We start from the raw sequence: 13440 nt of genomic DNA on the forward strand, positions 1-13440 counted from the left end.
TTTCAAAGCTGGTCTCCAATTTTATCTTCCAACTATATGTCCTTAAACAGTACTAAAATCAAAAGCTGTTCATCATCATTACAGAAGACACTGTTCAGTGGCAAAGCAATAATTAACTATGATGAGGAAGCTGTTCATATTCTGGGGACAGAACAGTTGTAAAAATGTGTCATTTAACCACCAGAGCCTCTTTCCCTACACTCCCCCTGAAAGCTAAATGTTTAATGACAATTGGCCAAAAGTTATAAAAATCAATTAAATGATATTACACTTTTAACTTCCATATTCATCATTGCAATATCTAAGAACACTTGCCTTAAGAAACTGCAAGCTATTGCAGTTTGGTTTTATGGCTTGCATTGACAGCATTTTGATGGAGAGGCTATCAATTAATGAATAACCCAACCTTATTTCAAGTGCCTGAAATTATTCCAGGTTAAATTCACCTCCAAGGAAAAAGCCAAAGCAAAATATCTCCATGCTTGCAGTTCATGGCAAATTCAGATATCTTGTTAGATTAAACTTTTGATACCGGAGCACACTTGGCCCCAAGGGTTAAAGTCTAAATCATGTATTGGACTACAGATTTTATTTGATGGATAAGGTGAGGAGAGATAATCTATTGAGAAATCAGCATTAGGATGAAGCAACAAGGAGCAGGTCTCAGATGCTAGAGAGTTGGTTACAGCAACTGGTCAGTTTAGGTACTACAGGACCAGGGAGAGCTCCCAGGGACAATAGCATTGTTCTATAATCCATTTCAATCTATATGCCTCAGTGATGGCCTACTGTGGCCCAACTACCAAAATTTCTAAATACAGAAAACTGTATTTAGGGAAGAGATGCAAATGAACTTAGGAAGCCAAAACTGCAGCAAACTGCACATACTTCAATGCTGGAATTAATTCTAGAAATTCTCCTAATTATACCAGAATTCAGAATAAGAAGAATGCTGGCCAGAGAAACTCATATGGGGCATTATAGGCTATATCTCTTAAATCCTAATAAGAGACATTTAGCCTAAGTAAGGATGTACCTAAGTAAGGATGCACGGCATTTGCATTCACTGCTCTGGTTTGCCAAAAGCGGCTTAGTCATGCTGGCCACATGACCTAGAAGCTGTACGCCGGCTCCCTTGTCCAGTAAAGCGAGATAAGCGCCACAACCCCAGAGTCATCTGCCACTGGACCTAATGGTCAGGGGGTCCCTTTACCTTCACCTTTAAGGATGTTCAAGGAATTTCTCAACTCACAAGTATATCAAAATACGTTTTTAAATGCATAAATTGGAGAGGATTTTTTTTTTAATCTGTTTTAATATGAATTTTCAAGCAGGTTCTTTTTTTATGGCAAACTTCTTGCAGATGCAAAAAGGAACCAACTAATGGGGGAACACATGGAAATTCTGCAGACCAGAATACATTTGACCTGAGCATCCTTCTGTGCTGAGCAGTGCAGTGCAACAGTTAAAACAAATTGAAGATTTGCTCTCCTTACTATTGTGAAGCCTCCTTCTACCTTTCCCGCTTCACCTGTGTCTCACCCCATGCCCAGCTTGACAATAATTTGGTCTAAACCAACAAGAAATCTAGGAGAGGTGAATGTTGATGCCTGTTTATATCTCTGTGTCCTGGTGATGGCTGAGAGGTAGAAACAATAGCTTTAGAAAATGAGAGGGTCAATATGGCAGAAAATATATATGGTATTTTTGTTTTCTATTCTTCTATAAAGCCTGTTCACCCGTTCCCTACAAGAGAAAACACAATTAGGGAAGGCCCACTGAACTAGAATATGTTGCCAACATTTCCCTACCAGGCGAGAAAACCCAGAACTGTCATTTCTAATTGGCTAGAAGGCTTTTCATTCCCCCTCACTGCTTCTCTCCTACTTTTATTCCATCTCCATTACAGCTTCATTTCACACTTTTCAGGAAAACAGGAGGGCCCAAGATCTCACCAGAAACAGTGCAATTGCCATTAAAGGGGCTGTAAAAAGTGTTGTTTCATGAGCTGTGAGAAGTGTTGTTTCATTGTTAGGTGATCCGCATGTGGTGAACCACTCCTGGACTGCCTGTTTCACACCCACCTGGTAACATGATATCCATGTGAGCCTGAGGCAGGTAAGAGCCAAAAGCCAGGAGGTCAAATGCAGGAAGCAAACAAATGCCCTAGCACATGTCAAGCTCAGAAAGAAGTTTAGCAAAATCCTGCTTTCTCGCAACTGAAGCAATGGCTGCATGACACATCTATGGCATTCTCATTTCATCTGCAGAAGAACAACAAAGCTGTCCTGATGTATAGAGAAACTCACTCTGGAGTAGAGCCGAGGAACAAAATTTGCAACAAGGCTCAAAAGCTCACTCTTGGGATTAAATCTAATGCAGGTCAAACTATCATCCTTTTTATTAAAGGATTGCTGCTCTACTTTCTCCATTTGCAAACCCTACCTTGCCAACCACTCTTCCTCCACACCTAAGCAAACCTTCTCACTTTCCACTTCATCCACCCCCTTGCCTATACCCACAAGCTCACCACCTGCCCCCTGCCCTCCCAGCTCATCCCTACCCCATTTTAATTGAATTGGAGAGGTGCTTTGTACAGCAGCTTGCTAAACTGCTACGTGAAGTGCCTCCCCCTTCATTAAACCTCACTGCAGGTGTGAGGCCACCTACTGGCAGCCACACTAACTGCAGCATGGTGACGGTCTGATATTTTTATGCATATAGGGGAGAAATGGATTTGTGCCTTTGACATACATACATACATTTATTTACTTGCTTATATATCACTTAAGGACTTTTTAGTGGGAAGTGATACATAAATTTAATAAACCTAAACTTAGCAACAACTGGGATGGAAAAGAATGAAGCAGAGAGAGAGAGAGAGAGAGAGAGAGAGAGGCGTGTCTACTGAGTTCATGGCTGAAGTGACATTCAGACAAGAGGGTACCTGGTTCTTAGCTCAGTCTCTTAGCACTTGGTATGTAGAACCAGACCTCTGGCATGTATAGGTTATCCTGAGACATAATTGTATACAGACATAAACAGAGGGGGCAGCAATTACTCCTCCAAAATGGCACCCCAGTTTTGTGTTAGGAACAGTCAATTTTTAAACTGGTCAATTTCTAGCCCCTAAAAAATGTACCTTTCTAGTCTTAAGCCAGAAACAGGTTTTTTTATATAGAAACAAGAGGGAAGAAATAGCTGACTAATGACTTAGCAGGGTACATGATTTAGTCACTACTAATCTGCCAGTAGTAGCCTTGAAAACAACAACACTAATTTCTCTATATAAATGGGAAATGTAGAAGCTGTAAGACTTGCCTGCAAGTGCCCATTTTTTCTTCCAAACCTTGGCTCCCAAATCTAGAAGGAATGTATTGATGTGATGCCCTGCTCTGTCAGTTGTGAATCCTGACACAAAAGTGAGTTAAAGCAAGACTTTTTTTGTGTGTGATGGGGTCTCATAAGGCAAGCCCTTCTTTTTGAGGGAGGGGGTTATTCTGGATGTGAATTCTGAGAGATTTAAGGTAGCTGGGATATCAGACTTGGAACTTTGGCCATGCAGCCCAGGCACATTGTTTTTTTCTACCAGAAGGAAATTGGCAGCTGGAGGGCCTTGCTTGATCACCACTGGACTGTCACATAAGGAGACTATTAAAGCAGCTCGTGCCTTTGGAAAGATGTGGAGGGGCAGAGACAAAACACATCCCACCTGGCACTGTAAAATTGTCTTAGCTCAAGAATGAGCTACTAGCACGCTGCCAATTCTTTCTTGTTGTCTCCAGGCTTAAAAACTTCTGTCAAGCTGTTTTGCGTACAGATGCTTCCTCCCCTTTCTGGAAAAGAGTGACAAGTGGGATGCCGCAGGGTTTTTTCCAGGACTCAGTGTTGTTCAACATCTTTATAAATGACTTGGATGCAGGATGACACCAACCAGGGAGAGGTAGCTAATGCTGCAGAAGGCAGAATTAGGATTCAAGATTGGAGAACTGGGCCAAAACTAACAAAACAAATTCCATTAGGAACAAATGTAAGGTTCTTAACTTGTGCAGGAAAAATATGACTTGACAACAATGCATGCAGAAAGAATATGGGTTTTTTAAGAGACCACAAGTTTAGCATGAGTCAACTGTGTGAAGCAGCAGAAGAAAAAAGCATAATGCCACTCTAGGCTGCATCAACAGAAGTATAGTATCCTGATCAAGGGAAGTAATAGCGCTGCTCTATTCTGCCTTGGTCAGACCATACCTGAAGTACTGTGTCCCGTTCTGGGCACCACATTTTAAGGATAATACTGGCAAGCGGGAACATGTACAGAGGAGGGAGACCAGGATGTTCAAGAGTCTGGAAACCAAGCCTTATGAGGAATCGTTGAGAGAGTTGGGTACATTTAGACTGGAGAAGAGAAGACTGAGAGGTGATATGCTATCCATTTTCATATATCTGAAGGGCTGTCACATAGAAGATGGAGCAAGTTTGTTTCCTGCTGCTCCAGAGTGTAGGACCCAAACCAATGAATTAAAATGACAAGAAAGGATATTCCGACAAAATTTTAGGAAGAACTTTCTGATGGTAACAGCTGTTCCAAGGTGAGACGGACAGCCTCAGAGGGTGGAGGACTCATTTTTTAGAGGTTTTTAAATAGAGGTTGGGTGGCAATCAGTCAGGGATTTTTTCAGTTGTGATTCCTCCAACCCTACAATTCTTTGATTTTATGCTGCCTCCAGTTATGGTTGTGCCTCTTCCATCCTGAAGCATGGCACCACATCCAACACAAGTTTGCTACATGGATGGCTCAAATTTTTCTGTGTGTTTTCTATGAGTTTTTTGACCTAATTATAGCTGTTTATAATTCTTATTAAATATTTGAGTCAGAATGCATAATTTGGCCTTGAGTCTATCTGGCATGTTGCTAATAATTAAAATCATGGCTCTTATTTTGTTTTAATAAAGGAAATTAAAAGGCAAAAGGGGAAATGATTTCTAGCAGTATTGTGAAACAGAATCATAAACATATTTTAAACAAAACACCAGATTTCTTCTCTCTCTCAGCCCACTCCACCCCCACCCCCACTGGCAAAAATTACTTACAAAAAGAAGGGGGGAAATGAATCATTTGAATTTAATTACCAACCTCTGGGTATTCTTTGGCAGCTTTCAAAAGTAAAATTTGAAAAGCCTTTTCCAAGTCTGTGCCTAGAACTTGAGAAGTTAGTTTCTTGTGAATATGAAATTAAATTATGCTGAAATCATGGGGAGTTCTCCAGGCTAGTAGACTGGAAAGAGCAGCCCTCTGGCTTACTTTAGACAACAGAGACCTGGCCCTTTTCTGAAAAGGGACTTTTACAAATAATGAGGTTTGCCAAAGACAGCCCAAGGCAGCTAGTCCCTGGGGGGGGGGGGATCCACACAGTACCCACTAACATAGCATAATGCACCAGGAAGAAGTCCTGCATAAGCATAAAAGAAAGATTGTTTGCTAGCCTTCTCCCTGATTCATTCATGCTGTTCAGCAGCCATCAGCCACAGACAGCATACCAATGGCCAATTGTACCCAATGAAATCTGGATGGCCACGGGTTCTCCATCCCTACTTCAATTCACTGGATATAATCTGAAAGCTCTTACAGAGATCAGAACTGGTCACATGACTTGATGTGGTCTTAATCACTGTTAATCAAGATTTTGCAGATCCAAAATACCCAGGAGAAATCTCTGCCTAGGAACATAGCAAGCTGCATTATAGTGTGTCAGACCAATGGGGTCCACCTAGTTCAATACTGGCTGCAATGGCTAGAAGCAGCTCTCTAAGGTTTTAGGTGGCAGTCTTTTCCAGCCCTACCTGGAGATACCAGGGATCAAACCAGAGACCTTCACATACAAAGCAGATGCTCTACCACAGAGCTACAGCCCTTCCCCTGATGGTAGCATAATACCACCCCATATTCAGGAGCAGCTGCAAACTTGGGCTCTTCTCTGTCCTTAGGGAAGAGAAACAGGACAGAAAGGCTGTTGGGAGAAGCTCACGTCCCTCCTACCTGCAATAGGCACTTGCTGCCAGCACTACACCAAGACAAGCCAAAGGCCTGACTAGCCTCAGAAGCTTCATAGCTTGTGAAGTTTGCCAGCACCAGATGAAAGTGACTGCCCCCTAAAGTATTAACGTACACTAATAAATGCCATTTCTGCATTAAAAAGAGCAACATCTAATTTTCATGCAAGCTCCAGGAACATTAAACAATTGGGTACGAGTTAAATGGCAGCTATCCCAGATTAATAGCTTTGCAACAACTCAGACTATAATTCCCCCCAAACAGCTTGTCAGGCAAGTATAAAATTAGCTACATGAATACGTCTTTACTTCTGATGGTGACACAACTGTGGTAAACACATTACCTTTTAATTTAATACCCAGCAATATCTCTAATTATGTCAGCAGTTGACAACCTTTCCCCTTCCTGAGAGGATTTGGAGTGTAGAAATAATGGCCTCCCCCCCCCCCCCAACATCTTGTAAATTGCCTGGTCACCTACGATGACTAAGGATTGGTTATGAGTGACAAGGCAAGGAAAGGATGATCTAGTCAATTAGAAGAGAGTTCCTCTCCTCCACCACCTCCTTTTCACCATCTAACTACCACAAATCACTTACAGCATTATGTTTGAGAAAAAGAATGTTTGCAGTTACTGGAGATTTCAAGTCTGTGTCAGCATTTTTCATGGCTAGGACAGGGGACTTGCAGGCCTGTGTTCTGCAAACCTATCTGGTGAGCCACTGAGGCTGTAGGTTGGAGCATTCCCTGGATGGTAAAGTGCTCGTAGGCTCTGGAGTGATTGACCCAAGCTGACCACTGGCTCTCTGATCTGGCTTTTGGATCAGGCTGGGATTTTTCCTGGGCAACACAAGTGTCTACTCTACTGTGTCTGGCTCCCAGTTCTTGATGCTCATTCCACAGCTACCAAAGGGCCAGAACTTATACTCTCTTTTTATCAATGCAGCAGTATGTTCAACAAGACTTTGGAACTTGAAATATTAGAAGTAAGTGAAACCTCTGAGCTGTCCAAACCTGCAAAATTTCAAGAAATGTGTGAGAGGCGCACAAAGCCTATCTGTGGTGGAGGCAAGTTCTTCTGCCAGTGGCAGACAGTGGATGGCTGCCATGATTCAACATCATTCCAAGTCTTTTTTTGGGGGGGGGGTTACTGGACATCCAAGACAAATGCTGCTGGCACTGATAAGACCTCCATTGCACCCACCCCAATTTACAAAACATATTCCTTCTCCAATTTAGCCACCTGTGGAGTTGTTTCAGCCCAACATACTGGCTGCTTATTGTGGTGGTGGTGATTTCCACTGCCATGGTGGCATTTTATCTGGGCAGCCACCAAACTCCACCCGTTGGTTTCTCTTCTTCAGATACTTCACAAGTACCCTGTCTTGGACCTCAAGACATGCCCTCTGTGTCCTCCTCCCTTCCAGAAAGAAAGCACAGGTCCAGCCCCAGATGCAAAGGTTGCTCTCTTTTTCACCACTGAGAATTATTTACCACAGGAAATAAAAAAGAAACACAACTGTGATTACAAGAGAAGATTGATTTATTTTGCTCTAAGCAGATGGAGCCTGTGTTATTTTAAGACTCCTTCATGAATGATTCTCTGCATCTTTTATTCTGGGTATCTCTCAGTCACAGTGTCTTGTAACACAGCAGGAGGGGAGAGCGGGAGAGATAGGTGACAAAATGCTAATCCTGCCATCAGAGCCCAAAAGGAAGACCTTGTCTTTGAAGAGACTGCATTCCCATCCTGCATGTAAAGCCCTGGAGTCAGCAGCCGCTGCAGCCCCAGTGGGGGCCTTGATAAAAAATGCTTTGTCAATGTCACACGGGCCCAGGGTACACTTACACATTAGAAATTAAGGCAAAAGCAATATCCTACAAAAGACACATGGCTGCTTCCAATTGCTTCACGAATCTTCCTTTCATCTTCCCATTTGATTAAATATTATTTGATTGCAATTAAAGTTTCCATGTCTCACTCTATTTCCCCACCCTTGAATCCTCCAGAGCAGTTAGAAAACAAAAATCTGCTTTGAGTTCTTCCCCAAAACACATTTGTATTGCCTTTGCAAGAACCCCCATTTTATTTGAACATAACAACATTAGAACATAAGAAGTGCCTTGCTGGATCAGGCCAATGACCCATCTAGTCCACCATCCTGTGCTCATAGCGGCTAACCAGATGACTATGGGAAACTTGAAAGATGTACCTCTGTTACAGCATCATACCAACACTGAGACCACCTGGCTTCAAAAGTCTTATGGTTCCTGTTACTGCTGGTACATCTTAATCTAAAACAGTGGGACATTTCCAGCAGCACAAATATCTTCTTCCTCTTCACAATTTCTGGGGGTGGGGATGAGGTGCCGTGGCAGAAGTTCAGAGTTTCACCCAGTCAACAAGGGATTGTGTACCCTAATTACTTAACTAGCGCCACCAATAGTTACAGAGACAAATGGACAGAGGCAATGGTAGCATTCCAGAGCGAAGGGAGCTTGACTGGTCTACAGAAGCCTGAGGTTCATCCCAAGCCACACTTCAGAGAAAACCTAATTTTAGCAAGATCACCACAGTTCCCATAACAGAGGCAGCAACCCATTTTAAAATAATAACACCATTCTAAAAAGCAAGGTTACGGACCGTTACATCCTACACTTTAAATTCTACTTAACTAGCTCTCTGCTATGGAAATCATCAGCAAGGACATGTATCAAAGACAGAAGCCCATTGCTGCAAAGCTTAACCAAGCTATCAAAAATATCTAGATATTTCTCATTACTGCATGCTTTAAAAAGCTCTTAATAGTGACTATAACAAGCTGCAAATCCTGACCATGAAATCTTCCCTTTAAGTGCAAAACTTTAGTGCATCATAGATGACACCCTGCATTTCATTTCAGAGTTAAAATCATAAATGCACAGATACAATTAAATTTGTATGCCAATGTGAGCGGTATGGAAAATCAGAACTTAACTGCACTCCACAAACACTAACAGCAAAGGGTTGTATCCAACATCAGCTATGCTAAAAGAAGACCCACTGAAATAAATCTAAATTAGTCATGTTCATTAATTTCAGTGCGTCTGCTCTGAGTGTAACTAATGTGAGATACATCCCACAAATCCTTAAAAAAATCTGGACCCAGACTATCAAAGATAGTCCCAGACTATCAAAGCCTCAACCCCTATGATATATTGCAGCTTTTAAGACTCGCAGTGCCCTTTTTAAATACCTCTACTTTTATTTATTTATTTTATTTCAGAACTCATCTGCTGTTCTACATCAAAGCGTACGCGAGTGGTGTGCAGAAATAGAATATAAAACATAATACAGGTCATAAAGCAGTGTTAAAAGAAAACAACCAACGAGAATGAAAGACTGCATTAAAAATAGACTAATTTTGGAAGCCTTGAGAGATCTGTCTAATTTAAGTCTGCAAGGACACACACGTAGAGGCTTGGAGTTTTCTTTCCCCACAGATTCACCAAAGTTGAGAGATATACTGGCAGATAACCCACAGATATAAGAAAGCATAGCCATCATCTTACCATAGGGAGGACCCTTCAGTTCCAGTAACCTCTAAAAAGTCGTATTCGTCTTCTAGTTGGAAATCCAGGAATACCAAAGCAATGGTGTCCCCAGGCTCTGCTAGAATGGTCCATGTGCAGTCTGCATTGTTGCTGTACTCCGAAGGATAATGGGGGGTCGAAATAATCCCACTCTGCCCCCGAAGTGTTCCACCACAGGCATCATCAGCTGAAGGCAAAATATGAAGTTGAATTAGAAGATGTATTTAGTTTGCATTTTCAGGCAAACCTATGTCATTCTCACTTCCTTACAGATTTTGTGATGTAGTTCTCCAACCAAAATGGTTTGCACAGAAGTACATATAATACTGAGGCACTCTTAGTGGGTGGTTACCTAGACCAATTTTTGCATGGAGGAAGAGGATGATGATGATGATATATGCAAATGGATGTGGAAATGGGTCAAACTGAACTGCCCCACCACCATCCCTAGGCACCCACAACTTAAGGACAAACTCTAGGCTCTAGTTTTGTAAGGTCTTGGAAGACCTGCTCTAAAACAATGCAGCTGGGGGTGCTTCATAGTGTGGGGAAGGCAGTCTGTGCATGCTTAGAAGCAAATTGAATATTTCTTCACACATATTCCAGGATCCAACTTTAGGACTCATACAAACTTGTGCTTGTCCCTTGCCTAGAAAGCACAGGTCTGATTAGTTTTCCCTTGCCTCTCCACTTTCCCCTGGAAAACCCGTTCTTTAGCGATAAATCGGAGCAAACGCCAAACTCAGTTGACATTTGCTCCAATTCAGCAGTAAAGATCGGGTTTCCTTGGGGGAAAGTTTCAGGGCAAGGGCTGGATGAGTCCTTAGTCTGCTTATTTGTGTTTCTGGCTTCTACAAGGTGGGGGGCTTTGTTGTAAATGCCATCAAGAAAGTATATCGCTCATCCCCATGGGAGGGCACAGCAAAGTGATGACAGTTTGCCAAAGCTGAAATATTATGTTCTTTCCGACACACAGTCATTTAGCACAAGGCAGTTCAGGCTCAAACGATACATGGCAGAAATGTGAGTGACCTTTCGCCCTGATATATTGGTTTGTTTTTAATGTAAAAATCCTTGGAGGTGATAGCAAGGGGGAGGGAATGCAGCTTGGAACGGAGCAACAGAACAGATAGAAGAGACCAGGCAAATCTGGAAGGTGGGTGGAATCAGGAACATAGAAAGCTGTCTTATAGCAGGTCAGACTATTTGCCCACCAAGACCAGTATTGACAGGCAGCAGCTCTTCAGAGTTTAAAGCAAGAAGTCCTTTCATATCACCAACTAGAACCTGATTCTTCTAATGGAATACACTGGAGACTGAACTGTAGATTATCTGCAAGAAAAGAATGTGCTTTGCCACTGGGCATTAGGACCCTCCACTCGGGCATGGGGCTTTGAGCATTAGTGCATTAGTGGGACACCACCCTCCACTGGGGCAAAAAAAAAACACAATTCTGCTTTGGAAAAAAATGCACCACTATTGTTCTTTTTGCAACAGCTTATATTCTGACATTCAACATAAACAGCACCCAAGGCAGCTTTCTCCATGAAATGGCTTGCTTTGTCCTTGTTTTTCATCACGCCGGTTGTGGAGTTGGATGCAATGCTCATTTTACTGTCTATAATGTAAGCCTACTGTCCTTGGTTGAAACCCCTTCTCAGCCACAAGCTCACAAAACTAACAACAAATAGGAGTGCAATGAAATCTGGAGTGTGCTTGAACATAGCTTGAAGGAAACAGTTCACAAGTGTTCCATCAAGGTGGCAAAACACAAAAATACCAAGGCAGCAGCAGCTTTAATGAAAACAGAAGAATAGACAAATGATTGATTTAGCTATCTGCAAGTTGAATTCTATATACAGTAATCTTGTATTCCACAGCATTTCAGAAGAATTTGGTAATTTTGAATTATCTCTTGTTGACATGTTGGACATTTTCATTTTTAAAACATAATCTATTTAAATTTTTGACAAGTCACAGTCTAATATTTGGTTCTATTTAGTTTATTGTTGCTTATGCCATAGAGTGTGTGCATGTGCCAAGTGGCATATATAACTGGCAATTATTCGTAATAGCCCATGGCTAAAAACGACTTAAAAATGGCTGATTCATGAATGTAATCCTTTCCGTTGCTTAACATGCATATTAAAAAAGAGAAAAGACCGCAAGTCTCCCCCCTTTCCATATTTCAGAAATAGATTATGTTAGCAACCAAAAATACTGCCTTCATTGCCATCAGTTGATAACAATTGTTGAAAAATATTAATTGGGTTCTTCTTCTGTAAGTATCTCACAGCAAGGTATCTCCAGTCCCCAGAGATAGGAGTTGCAGCATTTTCCTCAGTATTTGAGGGCTGAACCAGGGACTGGGAGCAGGAATGTCAGGGAACTGCCATCGGAGCCAGAGGGAGAGGGAGGAGTCCAGAGGGATTCCGGAGAGCGTCCCGGGAGGGAGAGAAGCAGCCCATCTTCTGGGGAAGGAAATCAGCGTAGCACCAGTGGAGAAGGGGGGCAGATGGGGGAATCGGCGAGGTGGCTCCATGGCTCTTCACCGGAGACCAGCGGGGAGAGCACTGGTCCTTCGCTGCCCACACCCTCCTTGTGCAGAAGGCTTCCGCGCAGGGAGAGTAGGCGGCGACTAGGCGTCAAAGAACTTTTATGCTGGAAGAAGTTCAAGAAACGCCCACTGACGGATTCTGCCAGCGATTGAGACAGCCACGGGTGAATGGCTGTCCGGACAGTGAGAGTTCACCCAGGTAACCCAGCCAGTGGTGGTGCCGATTTATGCACGAGCAACCCCTAGAACCATTACAAGGAAGGTGGGAGTTTTGCAAACAAGTTAGAGCTGAACCAGAACTGAAAAACATATCATTGAATTGCAGAGCTGGAAGAGACCATGGAGATAATCTGGTCCAGAACTAGCAGTGCCATTGCTGTTCACGCAAACTCTCAGCCCAAACAATAAACACTTTATTGCCATTCCTGTCTAATAAGTCTGCTTCTTTGGTGGGTGGCCCTGGGCCCCATGATGATCCGAGCAGGGGACAGAGACTGGCACCCTTCTCATTGCTGCTTGTCTATGCCGCTGGCACTAGGTGGGGCCCTGCTCAAGGGGTGGGCTCAAGGGGTGGGAAGTGGGGTTATCCAAGGCTGGTGCAAGGGAAATTATTCTCTCCCTTCCTCCCAAACTCTATCATCTCTTCAGTATCCAAGGCCTCATCCCCAAAGCATTAGGAGTTTGGCAATGAATGCAGTAAGAGAGGGCTGAGTAGTAAAGGATGATATAGGAACAGAATGGGTGCATTTGCTCACCTTTGCTATTAAACCACTATTAAATCACTATTAATATTAGGGGGGTTTCCTCTAGTTCCAAGTTCAGTCTGTGATTATTGCTGCTTGTGTAGCCAAAACAGCACCACCCACACATAAAAGAGAGGTATCAGCAGGCTGGGGGAATCCCAAGGTTTGCACAAGGACAGAAATACTGAAGGGGAAATAACCAGACCCAAAAACAGTGAAATGAGGACAGAGGCATGAAAAACCTGAATGGAGGGTTTTTCATGAACTGGAGTAGTTGGAATTCTAAACAAAAGTACTGTGTTCCACACTGCAATGTTTTGCTGCAGGTCCCACCTCTAAATAAGCAACACACACACGCGCATGCACACGCACACACACAAAGTCATTCAGTAAAGCTGACAGCATTTACTGTGCAGAAAGAGAACGGGATCCGTGGCTTGCCACAGGTTATCTTCCTGTACAAGCTGACTCTATTAACGCAAAGCTATTAGAGCAAATAAAGTAGGAGGATCAAGG

The 13440-nt window shown here is 42.8% G+C and overlaps 1 protein-coding gene across 4 annotated transcripts in view; it reads right to left on the reverse strand.

Moving 5' to 3' along the window:
• The window catches only part of CSMD2 (CUB and Sushi multiple domains 2), a 495517-nt gene that overhangs the window by 327061 nt on the left and 155016 nt on the right, over positions 1-13440 (reverse strand). For all 4 annotated transcript variants that reach the window (XM_083511538.1, XM_083511534.1, XM_083511540.1 and 1 more), the window contains exon 5: positions 9604-9811. In XM_083511538.1, coding sequence (XP_083367664.1) covers positions 9604-9811 — 208 coding nt within the window. The remainder of the gene's footprint in view (positions 1-9603; positions 9812-13440) is intronic.

This window comes from Podarcis liolepis (genome assembly GCF_965112155.1).
Source record: "Podarcis liolepis genome assembly, chromosome: 7".
In the NCBI taxonomy this organism is placed as follows: Eukaryota; Metazoa; Chordata; class Lepidosauria; order Squamata; family Lacertidae; genus Podarcis; species Podarcis liolepis.